We start from the raw sequence: 18,049 nt of genomic DNA on the forward strand, positions 1-18,049 counted from the left end.
CAAAAAAAAAAAAAAAAAAAAAACCAAAACCACTATTGTGGTGGATCACTGATGAGTTAACTCTACTTAACATTCTATTTTATTTAGCAAGTTTTCACCAAAGTAGGTCTCTGTGACGTTTATAAAATTCAAAGTGCTTAACCCCCTGACTTAACTGCCTCTGGATTTAAATTCAAAGAAGATCCTGCACATGAAAGTACTTCTGAAATGGAAAAAACAAAACGAAACCCACTATACAAATTATGTGAATGCAGCTTTCTTATCAATTGGAGAATATACTACTGAAGAATGTTATGTTCAAAGGATATGATTAAAGCTATAGCCAACTCTTCTTTTTTCACTTTAATTCTATAACCCTAAATAAATTATTAGGGTTTTTCTGCCACATCATCAGCTGCTTTGTGCTTTGGAAATGAAAATAAATTTTCATATTAAATCTAAGAAGAATATAATTGGAAATAACTCTGCTGTAAACACTCACCCACTATACTCACCTAAATGTAAATGAATACCCATAATTCAAAAATCTGGATTATCAGTGTATATCCTCCTTCCCTGCCCCACCCCACCGTACGATTAGTATAAATGATCAGAGCTTGTACTGTGAACCACAAATTGTTAAACAGGTAGATATAATATAAATATATACTTGTCCTAGCTCTTTTTTAATTGAAGTATAGTTGACACACAATATTATGTTAGTTTCAAGTGTACAACATAGTGATTTGACAATCAAAATACATGAAATGATCACCACGATAAGTCTAGTAACTGTCTGTCACCATACAAAATTATTACAGTGTGCTGCCAATTACATTCCTGTGACTTATCTATTTTATAACTGGAAGTCTGTACCTCTTAAGCCCCTTCACCTATTTCACCCAACCCCGCCAGTCTCCTCCCCTCTGGCAACCACCAGGTTGAGTTCCAAATAGGTAGATATTTTACAGTTCAGAAGGCTTCAGTTATGACCTTCTTCAATTATGACCTATGTTGTAGAAATTTTTATTTCTATAAGAATATAAATTATATTTCTATAAGACATCACAGGAACACATAGAATTTTTCTTGGAAGCAGAGTCTGTGTTTGTTAAGGAGAAATTTAGGTTGATATAAATCATTCAATTATCCACAGAAACACACAGAAGCTGGGAGATAGATATTGAAAAACTAAGAAACTCCTCTAATTTATTTGGAATTAAAATCTTTATCTTTTAAGTCTATAATCTTTTCTACTTGTTCACCAGGCCAGTTAACTTTTTAAGACTAATATGAAAATTTGTTTTCCTCTAATTAACAAAAATCAACTATTAAATGTATGACCTGGGTAAGTCATTTAACTTCTCAGATGTTTAGTTTCCTCATTTATAAAACAAAGCAACTAGAAGTGTTTAAAGGCAGTATGCTATGTTGAAAGGTTATTCTGACCTGGGTTTAAGTGAATATTAAACTTTGTATACTACCATAATTTAGAACATCATTATCTTCACAACATCAATTTAAAAAAACCCACGCAGGGACTTCCCTGGCGGTCCAGTGGTTAAGACTCCACGCTTCCAACGCAGGGGGTGTGGGTTCGATCCCTGGTCAGGGAACTAAGATCCCACATGCCTTGCGGCCAAAAAAATAAATTAAAAAGTCCATGCTTTACCGATTAAATGAGGTAACTTGGGCAAAGCAAATACAACTTAACTGGCACAGAGTCAGTACTTAGTTTGTGTTCCCATTCCATCATCTTTGAGCCCCCTCCTGCTCCAAAATTCTATGATCCCACGAGGATGGAATGAGGTGAACTGGACATTGGTTTTAAAATATGCCTGGCATACTTAAAAAACAAAACCCCAAACAAACAAACAAACCAAAACCACTACTGTGGTGGATCACTGGTGAGTTAACTCTAGTTAAAATGCTATCTTATTTAGCAAGTTTCCACCAAAGTAGGTCTCTGTAAACGCTTATAAAATTCAAAGCATTCTTAGGAAATGAACTGAACAATAAGCAGTAGCATATAAAAGAGATCAATTAAGTTTCTAGTATTAAAAATTCAGGTCTTATTAGATCCGTTTCTAGTAACGTAGAGATTCCTCATAGCCATATATGAACTCTGCAGAAAGACTATGAGTATATTGGAATGTATTCAGGGTTTTCTATCTGATCAATGCATCGTAAGTGCAAATTACTTAAATTCCAAACAGCAAATTCTAGGCAATCATTGGCCAAAATCCTGTATTCTTAACAGTGATTAAATACTGCTTAAGGGAAACAGCATAGCACCAAGAAGCTGAGCGCACACTGTAGACAGCTTATAAAAAGGTGAAGGTTACCTGATCAAAGCAATATCATCAATCAGTCCACCTTTCCCATTATACACACTGGTGGCTTTTATGCCGAGTTTATTGCTGGCCACAGAAAGCAAATCAGATAAAGTTCCATATACAGCGACCACCTGTAAACACACCAGATTAATTTGAACAACTTACATAATAATTTCGTCACTCACAAATTAAAAACCACCACACTATAAACAGGTCTAAAAAATCAGATTATCACATAAAAAGAGATTTTGAGAGCTTCTTAAAAGTTTCTTTTTCTTTTATGACTGAAATATTTACTTAGTGCCTAACACTGCTGAAATCCAAGACTAGAGAAATCATCCCTAAAAACAAACTACAATCTTACAGTATGTTAAACAGTGCTCCAGTTCTGACATAAGAGACCCGCACTTGAATTTAGATTCTGACATTTTCTAGCTGTCAGCTCAAGACAAATTATTTAACCTCTTTATGCTTCTGTGGCTTTAACTAGAAATGAGGAAAACAGTTACACCTGTATCAGAAGGTTGTCACAAGGATGAAATGAGTTAATGCATGATAAGAGTTTCACAAAGTGCCTGAGACCTATTAAGTCTTTAAGATGTTGCTTTTACATTATTCCTTTCTTAAAGGAATGGTTTATTTTTTTAAACAGGAAAAATTTACTGTTTATTATAACATTTACCATGTCAACTACCATATGAACAGTCAACGACTTCCCACCTCATTTAACTTCAATAACTATATACTGTATAAAAGCCAGATTTTGGCTAGCATTTTTAAGTGCAGCGTAGACCTGGGTTACAATGAATTGCTCCGTCCTGCTTTAAATCAGGCACAGTCTGACACTTGTGCAACATACATGCAGTTGCTTAGGTAGGGGGTAGAGACTCTGTACATGTAGTGAAATTTTGCTCCAGCCATAACTGTAACTGTGTATAGTTGTACCATTACCAGTCAGATCTCCGAAAATTATGAATAAAAAAGCGGGTAAGGAGCTGAACCTAAAGCATGAGCAGCCAGCTGACTTCCCACAGGATGCTGGATAAAGGTGCCATATGAAATGGAACCGGGGCTAGTCTTTTGTTCAGTGGTCACTGGAGTACAGTAGACAGTGAATTTTTCGTTAAGTAAATGAAGTGAACAGTCAAGTGTGGAGTGAGTTGTTTGCCAATAGGAGTGTGTAGTGTTTCAACAGCAGAGTATAGAGATTCCAACTCTTTCCTCTTGGATCAGGACCTACGAGAAGTGTTGCAAGCTGGGGCATTTTGGGGAAGAGGGGTAGGCAAGCAGAGTTTAAAGGGAACTACGTGGATTATTAAAGATAATGCACAGCCCAAGTGCTCATAAATGTGTGAATGGATAAACAAAATGTGGCATATCCATACAATGGAATATCATTCAGCTCTAAAAAGGAATACAATTCTGATACATGCTACAACATGCATGAATCTTGAAAACATTATGCTAAGTGAAATTAGCCAGACATAAAAAAAGACAAATATCATGTGATTCCACTTGTATGAGGTACTTAGAACAGGCAAATTCATAGAAAGTAGAAGAAAGGTTACCGGGGCAGAAGGGGTAATGGAGAGTTACTGCTTAATGGGTACAGGGTTCCTGTTCGGGAGGATGAAAAAGTTTTGGAAATGAAAAGTGGTGAGGTTACACACATGAATGTACTTAATGCCAATGAAATGTACACTTAAAATGGCTAAAAGGGTAACTTTTATGTTGTGTATATTTTACCATATGATAAAAAAGATAATAGCACAAAGCACCTGGCCGAATGTCTTACACCCAGCAGACACCACCATAAATGATTGAAGCTTGAAGAACATGTGTCCCCCGTATTTCCTATCATTTTTCACCTTTGTAACAGAGCCTGGAATTCTAACCGTTACTGCAGATACGAGTTCCAGAGGAGAAAGATTTAGAAAATTCTTAGTATAATAGCAACTATGACAAGAACGCTGTTGTTAGAAAGGAGGATCTTCTTACTCTCCCCTCGCGGTTCCCAGACTGTAAAAGGTGTTTTGCATTTGCTTTGATCAGTCGCTTGGCTCTTTGCTTCTTGTATAGCTTCACATGGTTTTCTTTCACCTGACATTATCCGCTCCTTGCCCTAACATTAACTTTCTCCACCCATTTCTTTTCACTTCTCTCCCTCAAGCATCATGAAATGGTTGGAAATTCAATGTATCTTTCTCTATATTATGCTCCTGAATTTAAATATTAGAGCATACCACTTTATCTAACTTATTTTTCAAAAATACATCAAATTAAATTGTTATTCGATTGACTTGATTTTTCCTGTGGGTCAGTTGTTTCCTAATGAAAATACAGGCCACCTGCCATGTTCGAAAGCTGCGCTGTCCAATTTGGAAGCCACTAGCTACAAGAGGCTATTTAAGTTTTAATGTATTGCTATTAATTAAAATAAAAGTCAGTTCATCAGTTACAATAGTCATATATGAACTGCTCAATAGCCACAATGGCTAGTGGTTACCATACTGCACAGCGCAGATATGGAGTATTTCCTTCCTCACAGAGCGTTCTATTGGACACTGCTGCTTCAAAGAGCAGAATAAAGTCAGGAACAAGGAAACAACTATTTTAATTGTTAGGCTTGACCATGCCATAGCAACTCACAGTAACCAAGAGGTAGAGTCCAACTCAAACCCTGTTGTTTTGTATGGAAGGTTGAGTAGTTACCATCTTTCTTTTCTCCCCACTGAAGTCAAATTTGATTATAAGATTAAAAACAAAAACAAAGTCACACATCACACAGTTTGGCAATTTCAGGGCAATCAACGTACAACAGGTGTTTCCTTGTAGGCTGCAATACTAAGGAGCACATTCTAGATACAAATTGAGTTCATCTTTATTTTATCATCACTTAAATAAGCCCTCACATAGTATTGAACACAATTTATCATTACCCCAAATATTTTCTAACCTGACTTCCTATCTAGACTGTAAAGGTTTAATAATAAATTTTTAATTTGTAAAAAGTGGTTATTCATTCGGTGAATTTAGGTAACCAATAATCCCTTGTAATGCTGATGGGCAGCACTGAAGTACATCCCTGTACTACCCAAATCTCTAACATCCAGAAAAGAACTGCAGCCAGTTTAAAAAGACGGATCCTCTTAAGTGTCACAGTATCTGGTTTATAGTAGGTCTCTGATAAATGTTTCTTGAATGTCAGATGAAATTTTCATTGCTTTCAGAGTGTTGAACGAGGACATGCCTTTTCTGTGTGTGAGTCAGTTATATTTGTCTTTTCCACTGACATTAAGTTAAAAAAAAAAAAACAAAGTACACAGTAGAAATGCAATTCTAAAGTGATGTTCATACAGTTCATATGAGTATGGAAAGTGGCTATCTTTGGGTAGAATTAAGGTTCACTTATGAGTTCTTGTTTTGTCCTCCAGATTTGTTACAATGAACTTCTATTATTTATGCAATAAAGGAAAAAAGTTTTAACTTAGGGTTTCCATAGCTCTAGATATTAGATTTACAAATAAGAATTATTTTAGCAGTTGACAAGTAATCTGGTAATGGACAATTTTCTTTAAGTGAAATAACCAAAGGGCCATCAATTAGAGAAAAGAGCACTGAAATTACTGCAAAGAATCTTATAGCACTGAAAATCTGAAAATTTACCTTAAGTTGGGCCAACATACTTTTCATTTGAAAGGCATTTTTAGCATTTGTTTTCAACAAGATCACTTTAGCTGACTCTCTTGAGCATACTAACAAATAACTCACAAATAAAGACTGTAGACATAATATTTTAAATCTCTTTTATATAAACCAATGAGAATATCAGATTTTAAAATGTGATATACCTGTAAAAGATTTTATGTTTGTGAGAAAGTCTCAAACAGACTGGCACATGTACCCTTCACTATATATCAGCTCTGCTGGGAAAAAGCAACATTGGAAATCTTGTGTATCATGGATATGAGCTTTAACCGTTATTTACTACGCTTACTTTAAGTCCTCAGAGAGGCCAAGCATTTATAAAATGATCACGCTTACAATGGCTATTTGCTTCACATGTGTTCTACTTCCTAGTGTGGACTTGAAGTTTCCATGCCACTGTGATTATCCATTTTAATAACCTAAGCACTATACTTAGAATGGAAGCATTCTATGGAATAAACTGAGAAGCATGTCTATTAAAGTTTATGGCCAAAAAATAAATACATAAAGTTTATGGCCACTATGTTATACTACTATTTAACTTAATTCTTTCTAAATTTCAGATCCCACGACAAGTGAAAGCTATCCACCAATTGGGAAAGTAAATGGTACACTGTGCCTACCAGGACAGATCAGTTTAATGAAGTTTTAATCTGTCTTTAAACACTGTTTTCAAATTGTAATCTATGTTATTCAAATTTAAAAAGTAAAACCTGCACGTGTATTTAAAACATGTTTTTTTAATATGCCCACCATAACTATTACATAATACACAATCAATAAATAATCATTGAATTTATGCAGGCCAATTTACCCAACTGACCCACCAATCACAATAACTAAATGTAGAATCAATTTACTCTGCCTACACTTTTAGTTTAATACATTTAAAAAATTAACATGATTTTATTCCTAAAAAAGATGACTACATCTTTTAATGCAATGCTGGTGGGATATAAATTACCACAATGACTTTCAAAAACAATTTGGCATTATTTTAAAAAATTAAACATTCACATACCTTAATACCCAATAATTACAACTTCCATATATATCCTAGAGCAGTGGTTCTCAAAAGTGGGGTCTCTAGACCAGCACCATTAGGATCACCTGGAAGTAGATTAGAAATTCAAACTCCTAGCCTCACCCCAGACCTAGTGAATCTAAAGCTCTGGGGAATGAGGCCCAGCAATAGTTGCTCAATTCCTCCAGGTGATTCCAACACATGCTAAAGTTTGCAAACCACTGCCCTAGAAAGATGCTTGCACTTGTGTGCACCAGGATATACAGTAATACTCATGGCAGCACCGTCAATTTCATTGCAAAATATAAAGAAAATAAACAACCCAACTGTCCACTGACAGGAGAATGGATAAATTGTGATAGTATTTGTATATACTTTGTATAATTATTATAAAGCAGTGAAAATGACTAAACTATCAGTATGTGGGACAAAATGGATGAAATCTTAGAAATATTATACTGAATGAAAAACTCACGTCCAAAAAGACTATGTACAATGTGATACCAATTTAGGATATGATATATCCCAAAGCTGACAAAACATATAGTTTACTTATACATACATACGTGGCAAAACTATTTACTGAAAAAGAATTCATGAAATTGGCTGCCTTCATGGGATAAATATAGGAAAGTAGACAAGCACATTAAGTTTTGATAATATGCTATTTCTTGAGCTGTGTGGTAAGTTTACTGATATTCATTATATTATTTTCCTTTTAATTTTTACGCATATTAGTATTCTTTATTGTATCCTTTTATATGTATCAAATACATTTTAAAAACGTTTAAACTTGAAGAGCAGGTTTCTTATTAATGTTTAGATTTCAATAGACAAAGCTTTACATAGATTTCCACCTTTCTTCAACTCAACACAATGAATTCAACTCTGGAAACTCTGTTAATACCAACAACACATTTCTGACCTAATATCAAAGCCAGAAGAAAACAGGTCCGGGACCAAGACTGTAAACATCAGTACAGAATTAAGATCTATTTCATATCCCACTATATCTGCAGTGCCTGGCATGGTTCCTCCTCAAAGACGGAACTCAGTCTAAGTGTCGACTGAATGAATGAATAAGGTATACAAAAGGCCTACAACTGGCACAGCACATTATTGAATATTCTCAATTTAAAAAAAAAGCAACTTATGTCCAAGATGCACGGAAACTTTGAATTTACATCGGGTTGCTCAGAAGCCACTCACTACATTCAGAGATCTAAGTTCTCACTTCATATTCCTCGATGCCAACTATTACACAGAATATTAAAAGGAGAACAACGGGAATTCTGAGGCATATGGAGAGAGGATGAAAAGGTTCAAACTCGACTCTTCTGGAGCAACTTAAACAAACTAAAATGTAAAGATCCCATTTTTTTAGAAATATGGCCTTCAAATGTTTTTCACTACGTACCCCTTAAGTAAAACGTTTTTGGGCATGTGCTCAAACATTTGTATACTTATTTACTTACTTATAAAGTATATACCACTGTCAGGAAGAATATAATTTCCCAAATAAGAGGACTTTTATTGACTTAAGACGATGAGTCAACCAGTAAAAATCCCGTAAATATTTATCATTAAATTTAGTGAACTCTTGCCAAATTCAAGGTTGACTTTATACATTAAAAGAAAAAGAAAAAAAAAAAAATCTGAAACTGCCTTTGTGTGCTGGAAAGTATTTTGAAATGTCTTGCTAATTGGGATGACCTCATCCTATTATTGGCTAATATCTCAAAGAACGACATACACTTGGGGAGCAGTTTACTGTTAATAGCAGTTATTAAATAGGACTTCAAATAGTCTTCTTTAAAATTTGGGGCTTTTTGCCCTCTTCTCCGATCTAGAGATCCATTGTTTTTTGTTGGTTTGTTTTGTTTTTTTTTAAAGATTGGCATTTTTAATTTGTTAATTTATTTATTTATTGGGTTGCGTTGGGTCTTCATTGCTGTGTGCAGGCTTCCTCTAGTTGCAGCGAGCACGGGCTTCTCATTGCAGTGGCTTCTCTTGTTGTGGAGCATGGGCTCTAGGTGCGTGGGCTTCAGTAGTTGTGGCTCGCGGGCTCTAGAGCGCAGGCTCAGTAGTTGTGGCGCACAGGCTTAGTCGCTCCGCGGCATGTGGGATCTTCCCAGCCCAGGGCTCGAACCCGTGTCCCTTGCATTGGCAGGCGGATTCTTAACCCCTTTGTGCCACCACGGAAGTCCCTTTTTTTAAAAAAATCTGATAGTTTATATTAGAAGTGGCAGCCCTGGGGAGGATCCTCTGGGAGGATCCCACATGCCGCGGAGAAACTAGGCCCGTGAGCCACAATTGCTGAGCCTGCGCGTCTGGAGCCTGTGCTCCGCAACAAGAGAGGCCGCGATAGTGAGAGGCCCGCGCTCCGCGATGAAGAGTGGCCCCCACTTGCCGCAACTAGGGAGAGAGCCCTTGCACAGAAACGAAGACCCAACACAGCCATAAATAAATTAATTTAATTAAATAAATATTTTAAAAAAAGAAGTGGCAGCCCTGCCATTTCTCATGGCTTACTTGTGCTTGCCTAGTTAGTATTGTCTTCGATCTGCATCTTGTTTGAAGGAATCTTGTCAAGCCACTTGGCATTTTGGTGAGGGTTAATTTAGTGAAAACGGTATAATACACATCTTAACCTGGCACATGTAAGCTTCACCACATCACAATATGCCAAAGGGAACCAACTAGTGAAGAAGCAACTGTCAGCTTTTCCCATGTGAACGTCCGGCCTCCTCAAAAGACCATTCTCAGTCATTAAAAGCACCTGTGTCTTTCCAGACTGGACAAACCAAGTCTTAATATAATTTTATATCTTTAAGTAAAAAATATAAATAAAAGGTATATTTCTTCTTAAACTCTACTGGATCCTCTTGCACGCCCCGTGTGGTGGACCCTCTCACTCTGGAAAGCACTGTTTTAGAGAAGGCACAGCCCCCTCTTCAAAACATTTAGTAGTCACACTTATGTTTACTCAGTGTACGGAAAAGTCAGAAGTCTATGATGTAGTCCCCTGCGGTGACTCTGTGTCTTCCTAACCCCAGGCTTCAAGGCCCAGTCTGGCAATCACTGAACAAGCCTTAAGGGAGGGAAACTTATTTGAAAAAGACAGGCATTACTCTTATGGCCAGGAAACAAAAATAGAGGCTAGGTAAACAAGGAGATGATGAAAGTGACACAGACATTCCAACCGGTGGATAGGAAACCAAACTCTATCTCCTTGCAGTGCTTTGTTTCAGCTCCACGAAAAATCATGTCAAGATTATGCCAACCCTGACGAAATACAGTCACTTTATTTATACAGAAAACGCAGGCTGTGATTGTATTATTCCGCTTTCTTTGGTCAAATAAGAGTAATTATAGTATAATTTTTTAAATCAGCTTAAGGGAGACGAGAGGAAACACTGACAAGTTTGGCACAGAATATGTTTTCCAGTTATGCAGCAAGGATTATGGCATGACTTATTTTTAATATTGAATCATACTGGTATTCTCCAGTTTGGGTTTTTATAATCTTTGTAACAAACACATTTAGCTATTTGAGATGAGTTTTTTCCAATTCTCTGAGATTCTCTAGCAAAATATTTTTAAAGCAAATAAAATCAAATCCAAAAACCTAACCTAGTCAAAAGTAAGCAGCTTTCAGAAAAAAGCCACCTTATTGAAAATATGGCAAGACTAAGCCAGCCAACTTTTGACAAGAACAAAATTCAGTACTTTCAGAAGAAATAGTTAAATATTTATGGCTGGGTCTAAACATCTTGTTTTCCATGGAATAACACAGCAGAGATGTTAAATAAAAGGGTCAATCAGAGATCTGTTTTTGAGAACGTACTGCAATTGTAACTTTGGATCTACTAAATCTTTCTTCCTGTAACAATATATGTTTTAGATTATGAGTAGTAATCAACAGACAAAACAGGTACAGAAAAAGTTAATAAGGGTCAGAAATAATGTGAATCTTGGGAAGCCTATTTTGAGGCAGCATTTGTGAAAATTCAAGAACTTGAATTTATGCCAGTTGTTTTTATATGAGTATTAAATCTCCAAAGCCAGAAGAACGCAACATTATAGTCAACACACTACAGTGCGGTTCAAATTTTTACAGCACGTTTACTCAAAACTGCAGAGTAGTTGGAAAGCCATTTTTTTAAACCGTGGCACAATTACTCTATTTAAAAATGTACAGTGTTTCCGAAAGATGCAGGAAGCAAACCATTCTGGCAAATGAAACGGAGCCCAATCTATCTTCATCTCAGACTCACAAGGCTTAATTATTTCTAAATGTCATTTAGCCACACCATAAACGTCTGCCTTGAACAGTCAAATTTTCCAAAGAAGCCGAACTTTCCTGGGTGGGGCAAGAGGCTGAGAAGGAACAGGATTCATGTTGGCTTACTGCAGCGTTGGAAAAATATTTAGCACCACACACTCAACAAAGGCCTAACACAGCAAAGAGCAATGTCCAATCAATCCATTTTGCTCTATTGCCCTAGTCCTCTAAGGAACTAAAATACAGCGAAAGACTAAAGAGAGTACAAAAGTTTGGCGGCGGCGGGGCTTGGGGCTCCTAAAGGGGGGGAGGGAGGGGGACCATCAAGAAAATGTCACCAATTTTCCATCCGTCTTATTGGCCCTAGGATGGGAGAGTGTTTTACTTATCCAGGGAGAGAAAGAGTTGAAATTCTTTTCACCTGATCAACCTTACACGCCTTAGCCGTTACGGCTACTTTCTGGAGCAGACCATTACTCAGCACGAAGGTGGGAACCGGCGCCTTCTGTAGCCAGGGGTGGGGGGCAACGGGGTCTTGGGGGAAGTGGGAAGAGGAATAGAAGCATCAGGTGACAGCGGCCCTCCCCACGCCCTCCGAGTCCTCTGTTCTCCAGGACCCACACCTGGACTTAGGAACGACTGAGCACTAGCTGACCTGCGCGCTGGTCCCCAGAGCAGCTGGGGAGTCCAAGGGCGGGCTCGGGCTAGGAATCCCGGGGGTGGGGAGGAGGCCGCGGGGACCCGACGTTCGCCTCCTCCTGGACGCCCCCCACCCCGGCGCACGCCCACCTCCCCTCTCCCAGCCCCTCTCCCCAACTTCAGCCCTCTGCCCTGTGCGCCCGCTCCGCACTCCGCTGCCCTCGCCCCCCAGCAGCCGGGCCCGCCTCGCCTCCTCCCGACCCCCTTACCTTTCCATTCTTGGGGCTGCCGTTAAGAAACAGGGTCACCCGCCTCATCGCGCTGCCCCCACTGGGTCCTGAGTGAGTCGCCACCCTCCCACCTGGCTCTCCTCCCACCTTTTTCTTTTCCCGCCCTTCCCCTCCCTCCACCCACTCGGACTCTCCTCCCTTCGCCACCTTCCTTCCCTTACTGACTGACACACACACACACACGCGCGCACAAACACAGGCACGCACTCTCTGTCCCACACCCCAAGGTTGGCGGGTCCTCCTTCCCACCCCGCCCCTGGGCTCCTCAGTCAGCCTGGGGCCCTTCCCCCACCTCTCCCAGACTGACTCTAAGCTCCGCCAATCATCGGGCAGCGCCGGCCAAAATTCAGCCAATCATCGCCCTGCACTGGGTGGGCTCTAACTAACCCAGCCCAGGTGGAAGGAGGGAAGAGAGGCTGCAGTCTAGCCGACGGGGAAGGGTTATCAGCCAATCAGAGCTGAACCTGGAGCCGAACGGCGGCTCAAAGCGTTACTGAGCAGGCGCATAGCCAACACCAGGTAGAGCTCATCTGCATACGGAGGCGGGGCTTGAGGGAAGAGGCAGAGCGCTGGAAGTGATCCACAACCAGTCAGAGCCTCCCAACTTTAACCCCTCCCACTCGCTCAACCCACCGAGGAAACGGCTGCGGTCGGGACTGGCTGATTGGGTAAGAGCCAGCCCGTCGTTCTGTCAGGATTGGTTCAATGATTCTTTTCGAAGTTCGCAGCATCCAATCGAAAGGCCTGGGACGGAGTCAAACGGCTAACCAAAAGGTTCCTCCGCGAGGCTCTCACGGAAAATAGTTCCCGCGGACACAGGTCAGCAGTGGATCTCTCTGGACATTGTGTTAACGGCGGCTAGGGTGGTGTTTCTCCGAGCCCACGAAGCCACTCCTGTTCCTGGGAAGGCGAGGTAGAGGTCTGGGAGAGTTCGGTGCGCGCGCGCACACGTGCGAGTGGCGTGGGCGTAGAGATTCGCAGAGTAACGCCGGGACGCCGAGGAGGCGGGGCCGGCGATTTGAATCAGGCGGCGGGCCGCGGCCAGGCGGAGGGGAGGGTGTAGGTAACGCCGGCTGTGGGGTCTGGGTGTCGGCGGCCGGGGACCAGGTACCCCCCTGCGGCTGGCTTGGCGGTCGACAGTTACTTTCTCGAGCGAGCCCATCAGGACCAGAGAGCCGAGGTCTAGAAGGCACGACAGCCACGACACTCATCGGCGGAGTGTTCAAAATAAACCCGAGAGCGAGGTAAGGCAAGCGGCCTGGTTGGGATTTCCGAGACAGTAGTGCCGCAGAGCTGTTTCTTCGACGTGTTTCTCAGAAGTGTGTTCTACTGGATCACCCGCGTGCTTTTTAAAATGCAGATTTCTGGGGCCCAGCCAGACCTCCTGAATTAGAAATTTTGGGAATCCGCAAAGCTGCTTCTCCAACAGGGTGCCTAGATGATTCTCATGTTCGCAAAGGTCGAAAAGCCTTGGCTTTATAGTATGGGATCTGCTTTGTTTCATCCCGAACAGCAGTTTGCTCCATTTCTCTTTAATTTGAGCTCCAAAAGTAGTCTCTTGTCATCTGTTTTCGTGCCAGTATAGGTTGTATTAGAATTCAGTCTTGAAAGAGGATCTCGATCAAATCACATTAATTTTGGAGATGGGGCTATTTTTCTTTTTTCTTTCTTCTCTCTCTTTTTTAGATGGATGATAGTTCAAAAGACAGCAAGCCCCTTGAAACCAAGGCGTCTGCTATTAATAACGCTGGTATGTAGTGGCCTGTTGTTTCTTTGTGAAATTTAAGGTTTAGGTGTTTATCTTGATAATGATGTTTAGACATCATTATCTACATATTGTCATACATATCATATCTACATATTGTCTGTTTCAGAAAACACCTCTTTTATTTTGGGAAATGGGAAGCTTGTAACTCCTCACAAGCCTGCAGCTGAAGTGACTCCTAATCGTTGCATGTCAGATGCTTTTCAATCACCTTTGAACTTTTCCACAGTAACTGTGGAGCAATTGGGAATTACACCTGAAAGTTTTGTAAAGAACTCTTCAGGTAAGAGATGTTGTTCTTCTATTGCAGTGCCTTTAAAAGTTGAAAAATTAAACTCTATTTTGTTCACTTACACTGTCTATCTTATTACTTTATCTAAATTGATTGACTCTCAGACTTGCTGGATCAGGGAGATCAGGGTCCCAGGGCACCCAGCATGATAGTGTTCCTAAGTCACAGCTACGCTCCAGGCCCAAACTGGAAAAGGACATGTTGTGCGAGTCGCTTTTTGACCCGACACATGGGATACAGGAGTGTGTATGCGAAAATGTAATACATTTTATGGTCAGGTATGGTAAAAATGAGAGAAAGTTGAAGGGCAATTAAAATATGACATTGACAGACTGGGGCATGCCTCTTTCAAAATCACAAACAAAATCGACTCAGGCTTATCTCCTTTATGGAATAGAAATGAAATTCACCTGTGAAGTCTGATTTAGCTGAAGAAACAAATAATGGGAATGGAATTAGAGAACAGAATTTAGAAATGGAGGGTAATGGGGTACTTGGAAGTCAGAGGGCACTAGACTAGTAATACCTGATGGAGACAAGACTGAAGTGGATGCCAACCTGTGTTCCCTTCTCAAGAACATCATTCTTAGACCTTTAAAAAGCTAGACTGGCTGGAATTCAGGGTAGTGTGCTGAAGGTAGACAGGTATCTAAGAGAAACAAATTATTTTGAACAATTGAGGACATGAGAGTGTGTGCCTGGGGGGAGATCGTCCTTGGGGATCAGAAAAAGAGAAGTTTTTAGTCCAAAGCAATCCATTACCAACTCTGTGCAGGAAATAAGAAACAAAAATGAGACCTGTTAATTCAAATATATTCATGCGTTTGTTCCACAACTTTTTTTAATAAATTTATTTATTTTATTTTTGACTGTGTTCGGTCTTCGTTGCTGCACGCGGGCTTTTTCTAGTTGTGGCGAGTGGGGGCTACTCTTCGTTGCGGTGCGCGGGCTTCTCATTGCGGTGGCTTCTCCTGTTGTGAAGCACGGGCTCTAGGCGCGCGGGCTTCAGTAGTTGAGGCTAGTGGGCTCAGTAGTTGTGGCTCACAGTCTCAGTAGTTGTGACACACGGGCTTATTTGCTCCACGGCATGTGGGATCTTCCCGGACCAGGGCTCGAACCCATGTCCCCTGCATTGGCAGGCGGATTCTAAACCACTGCGCCACCAGGGAAGCCCTGTTCCACAACTTTTTGATAAACGCCTCCTATGTGCCAAGCACTGCTCCAGGGGCATGGAATAAATCAATAGACAAAACAAAGGTACCTACCCATCTGATGATGTGTGCACAGTTTTGCCTGTACTTTTCCACTTAGATCTCTATACCATACATTCATCATATTCTCTCTCAGGCTGGTGGATCATGGGTATTCAGGGCATGATTACTGATTGCCTTGTTTTGTTCCAACTTACAAGAGAGTTTTCATTATAGGAAAGTCATCATCCTACCTTAAAAAATCCAGACGACGCTCTACAGTTGGTGTTCGGGGCTCTCCTGAAACAAACCATCTAATTCGTTTCATTGCCCAGCAGCGGAATTTAAAGAATGCTTCTTTGACCAAGAATTCCCCTTGTCAGGTATGGTTTTCTTTTTTAAGTTCTGTCATGAATTCTTCTAGGGGATGTTTTGCTCTGTTAGAAAGCTTTTGTCCAGTGTTGGTACTCTCCAGTGCACCTCATCTGTTTGGGATCTGGAGAGAGAATATTTTCTCTGTGTCTTACAGAGATTGTGCGCTTAGTGTAAATGTTGATGTTGAGCATGGATCTATTAAAGGTTATGAGATCCTGGATAGAAATGGTGTTCTGGAGGCGCTTTCTGTTTTATTTTGCACATTTTTGTCTAGTTCATGTCTGTTTTTCTCTAATGAGGTGAGGCAGTGTTTTCCGACCTTTTTCTTTTAATATTTTGTCTGTAAGTGTCTAATACTTTTGTGACTACTGTGTGTTGGCATGTAGGGGCAAGAGTTCCCCACACCCCCACCAAAATGTATTTGGGATAACCTTGTGGAAAGGAGCGAAGTGTTTGTTGCTGGGGAAGTATTTAGATATTTTTGCAGATTTTTATCAGAATAATACATGCTTCTTAAAAAGTCAAATAGTACAGACTCGCTATGAAAGGCAGTCCCGGGCTTGCCCTTCTTTGGCTCTTTTGGCTCTTTTGGTATGGGCCTTCCTATTTTAAAAGGTACTTTTATTGCCACTTCTTTATTTTTCATTTTAGACCCTGTGTATACATGAGGCTGTTTAGTGCAGTGCAGGGCTTCTCAGAAATTATCTGCAGATTCCTGGGAATCCCTGAGTCCCATCCAAGAGGTCCATGAGGTCAAACTATTTGTTGAAACAGCACTAAGGTGTTATTTGCCCTTTTTCACTGTGTTGATGTTTGCACTCATGGTGTAAGAGCAGTGGTGGTTAAAACTGATGGCCTCAAGCAGTCATTTTACCTTCAACCCTGTTCATCATTTACAGAAAACAATAATGAAGTCCAGTTTCACTTAACATCCTTGATGAAGCAATAAAAATTATACATTTTACTAATTTTCAACCCTGGAATATTATGTGTGATGAAATGGGAAGTAGACACCAGGCACTTCCGAAGTATATACCAAAGTGTGGTGGATGTTTCCAGAAAAGTCATGGATATGATTGTTTGAGCTGTGAACTAGCCACTTTTTTCATGGAACATCGTGTTTATTTGAAAGAATGACTGACAGACATGGTTAGTCAGACTTGGGAATGTGGCTGGCATTTTCTCAGAAATGAACAGTGAACCTGCCACTTCAAGGAAAGCCAGATATTTCTTACCAATGAAAAAAATTCGAGTTTTTGAGAGAAAACTAGAATTTTGGAAAACTTGTATTCACCACTGTGATCTTACTTGACAGCTTCCCAATGGCTGCACTTTTCTGATGGATCAGTGGGGATATTAATGTGACGTTTGGCTATTGCACAGTAAAATATGTCAACATTTGGAAGATACACATAACTGAGTGAACCAGTATTTTCTACGTGACCAGTACATGCAAATTATACCCTCAAGTTGCAGGATAGGCCCATGGATTTTAACATAACAGAATATGAAAAGTTCATTGATAAGATTTCATATTTGACATTGCAACTAACATTTAAGAAATCTTCATTGAATTTTGTGTTGCATTAAAGGATATCCACAATTCTGGAAAAGCTGTTGGAATATTCTTGATAGATATAACGAATGTGAACTAAGAGTCTTTGGTGTGCTGAATAATTTTTTAGGGTGTAAAAACTTATTGAGAACTGTGTTAGAGTATATGGGAACATGGCCTGTGGAGTTGTATTGTTGGTGTTTGATTCTAGGCTTTATTATTAGTTAATTGTGACTTTTGGCAAATTACTTGAATTTTCTGGTCCAGTTTCCTCATGTATAAAACAGGGGTGATAATAGTAGCAAGGGTTTTATGAGGTTGAATAAATTAATAGATATGAAATACTTACAACTGTGCCTGGAACATGGTATGTTTTATGCTATCATTGTTGTTATTTCTGTGAAAAATGAGGATTTTGCTCTCACATCTCCTAGCCATAGCTGTCCTGACACTTTCCCCTTCCTACCTTCCTACCAGTACAACCAGTTACAATTTGTGTTTAAATTAGGGTTTACTATGTATTATCTAATCCTATAGATATTTTTCATGAATTGCCATATGGTGTGTTAGGGCCATATTTCCTTTCTTGCATAACTTTTGTTTTTCCTGTG

General features: G+C 39.9%; 2 protein-coding genes across 8 annotated transcripts in view; one reads left to right on the forward strand and one right to left on the reverse strand.

Moving 5' to 3' along the window:
• The window catches only part of KCTD9 (potassium channel tetramerization domain containing 9), a 61,051-nt gene extending 48,693 nt beyond the window's left edge, over nt 1-12,358 (reverse strand). The window contains exons 1-2 of one of the 2 annotated variants that reach the window (XM_068553074.1): nt 12,241-12,358; nt 2,325-2,446 (exon numbers count right to left, since the gene is read on the reverse strand). In XM_068553074.1, the coding sequence (XP_068409175.1) occupies nt 2,325-2,446; nt 12,241-12,288 (170 nt within the window). In that variant the 5' untranslated portion in view covers nt 12,289-12,358. Of the gene's footprint in view, nt 1-2,324; nt 2,447-11,753; nt 11,775-12,240 lie in introns of those variants that run through there. The other variant, XM_068553075.1, reaches the window with a different exon arrangement.
• A 670-nt stretch (nt 12,359-13,028) lies between these two features.
• Nucleotides 13,029-18,049, forward strand: part of CDCA2 (cell division cycle associated 2) — a 49,492-nt gene continuing 44,471 nt past the window's right edge. For 2 of the 6 annotated variants that reach the window (XM_068553327.1, XM_068553328.1), the window contains exons 1-4: nt 13,198-13,505; nt 13,948-14,011; nt 14,136-14,309; nt 15,746-15,891. In XM_068553327.1, the coding sequence (XP_068409428.1) occupies nt 13,948-14,011; nt 14,136-14,309; nt 15,746-15,891 (384 nt within the window). In that variant the 5' untranslated portion in view covers nt 13,198-13,505. Of the gene's footprint in view, nt 13,081-13,150; nt 13,175-13,197; nt 13,506-13,947; nt 14,012-14,135; nt 14,310-15,745; nt 15,892-18,049 lie in introns of those variants that run through there. The other 4 variants (XM_068553323.1, XM_068553326.1, XM_068553324.1 and 1 more) reach the window with 3 other exon arrangements.

This window comes from Eschrichtius robustus, chromosome 10, assembly GCF_028021215.1.
Source record: "Eschrichtius robustus isolate mEscRob2 chromosome 10, mEscRob2.pri, whole genome shotgun sequence".
Lineage (NCBI taxonomy): Eukaryota > Metazoa > Chordata > Mammalia > Artiodactyla > Eschrichtiidae > Eschrichtius > Eschrichtius robustus.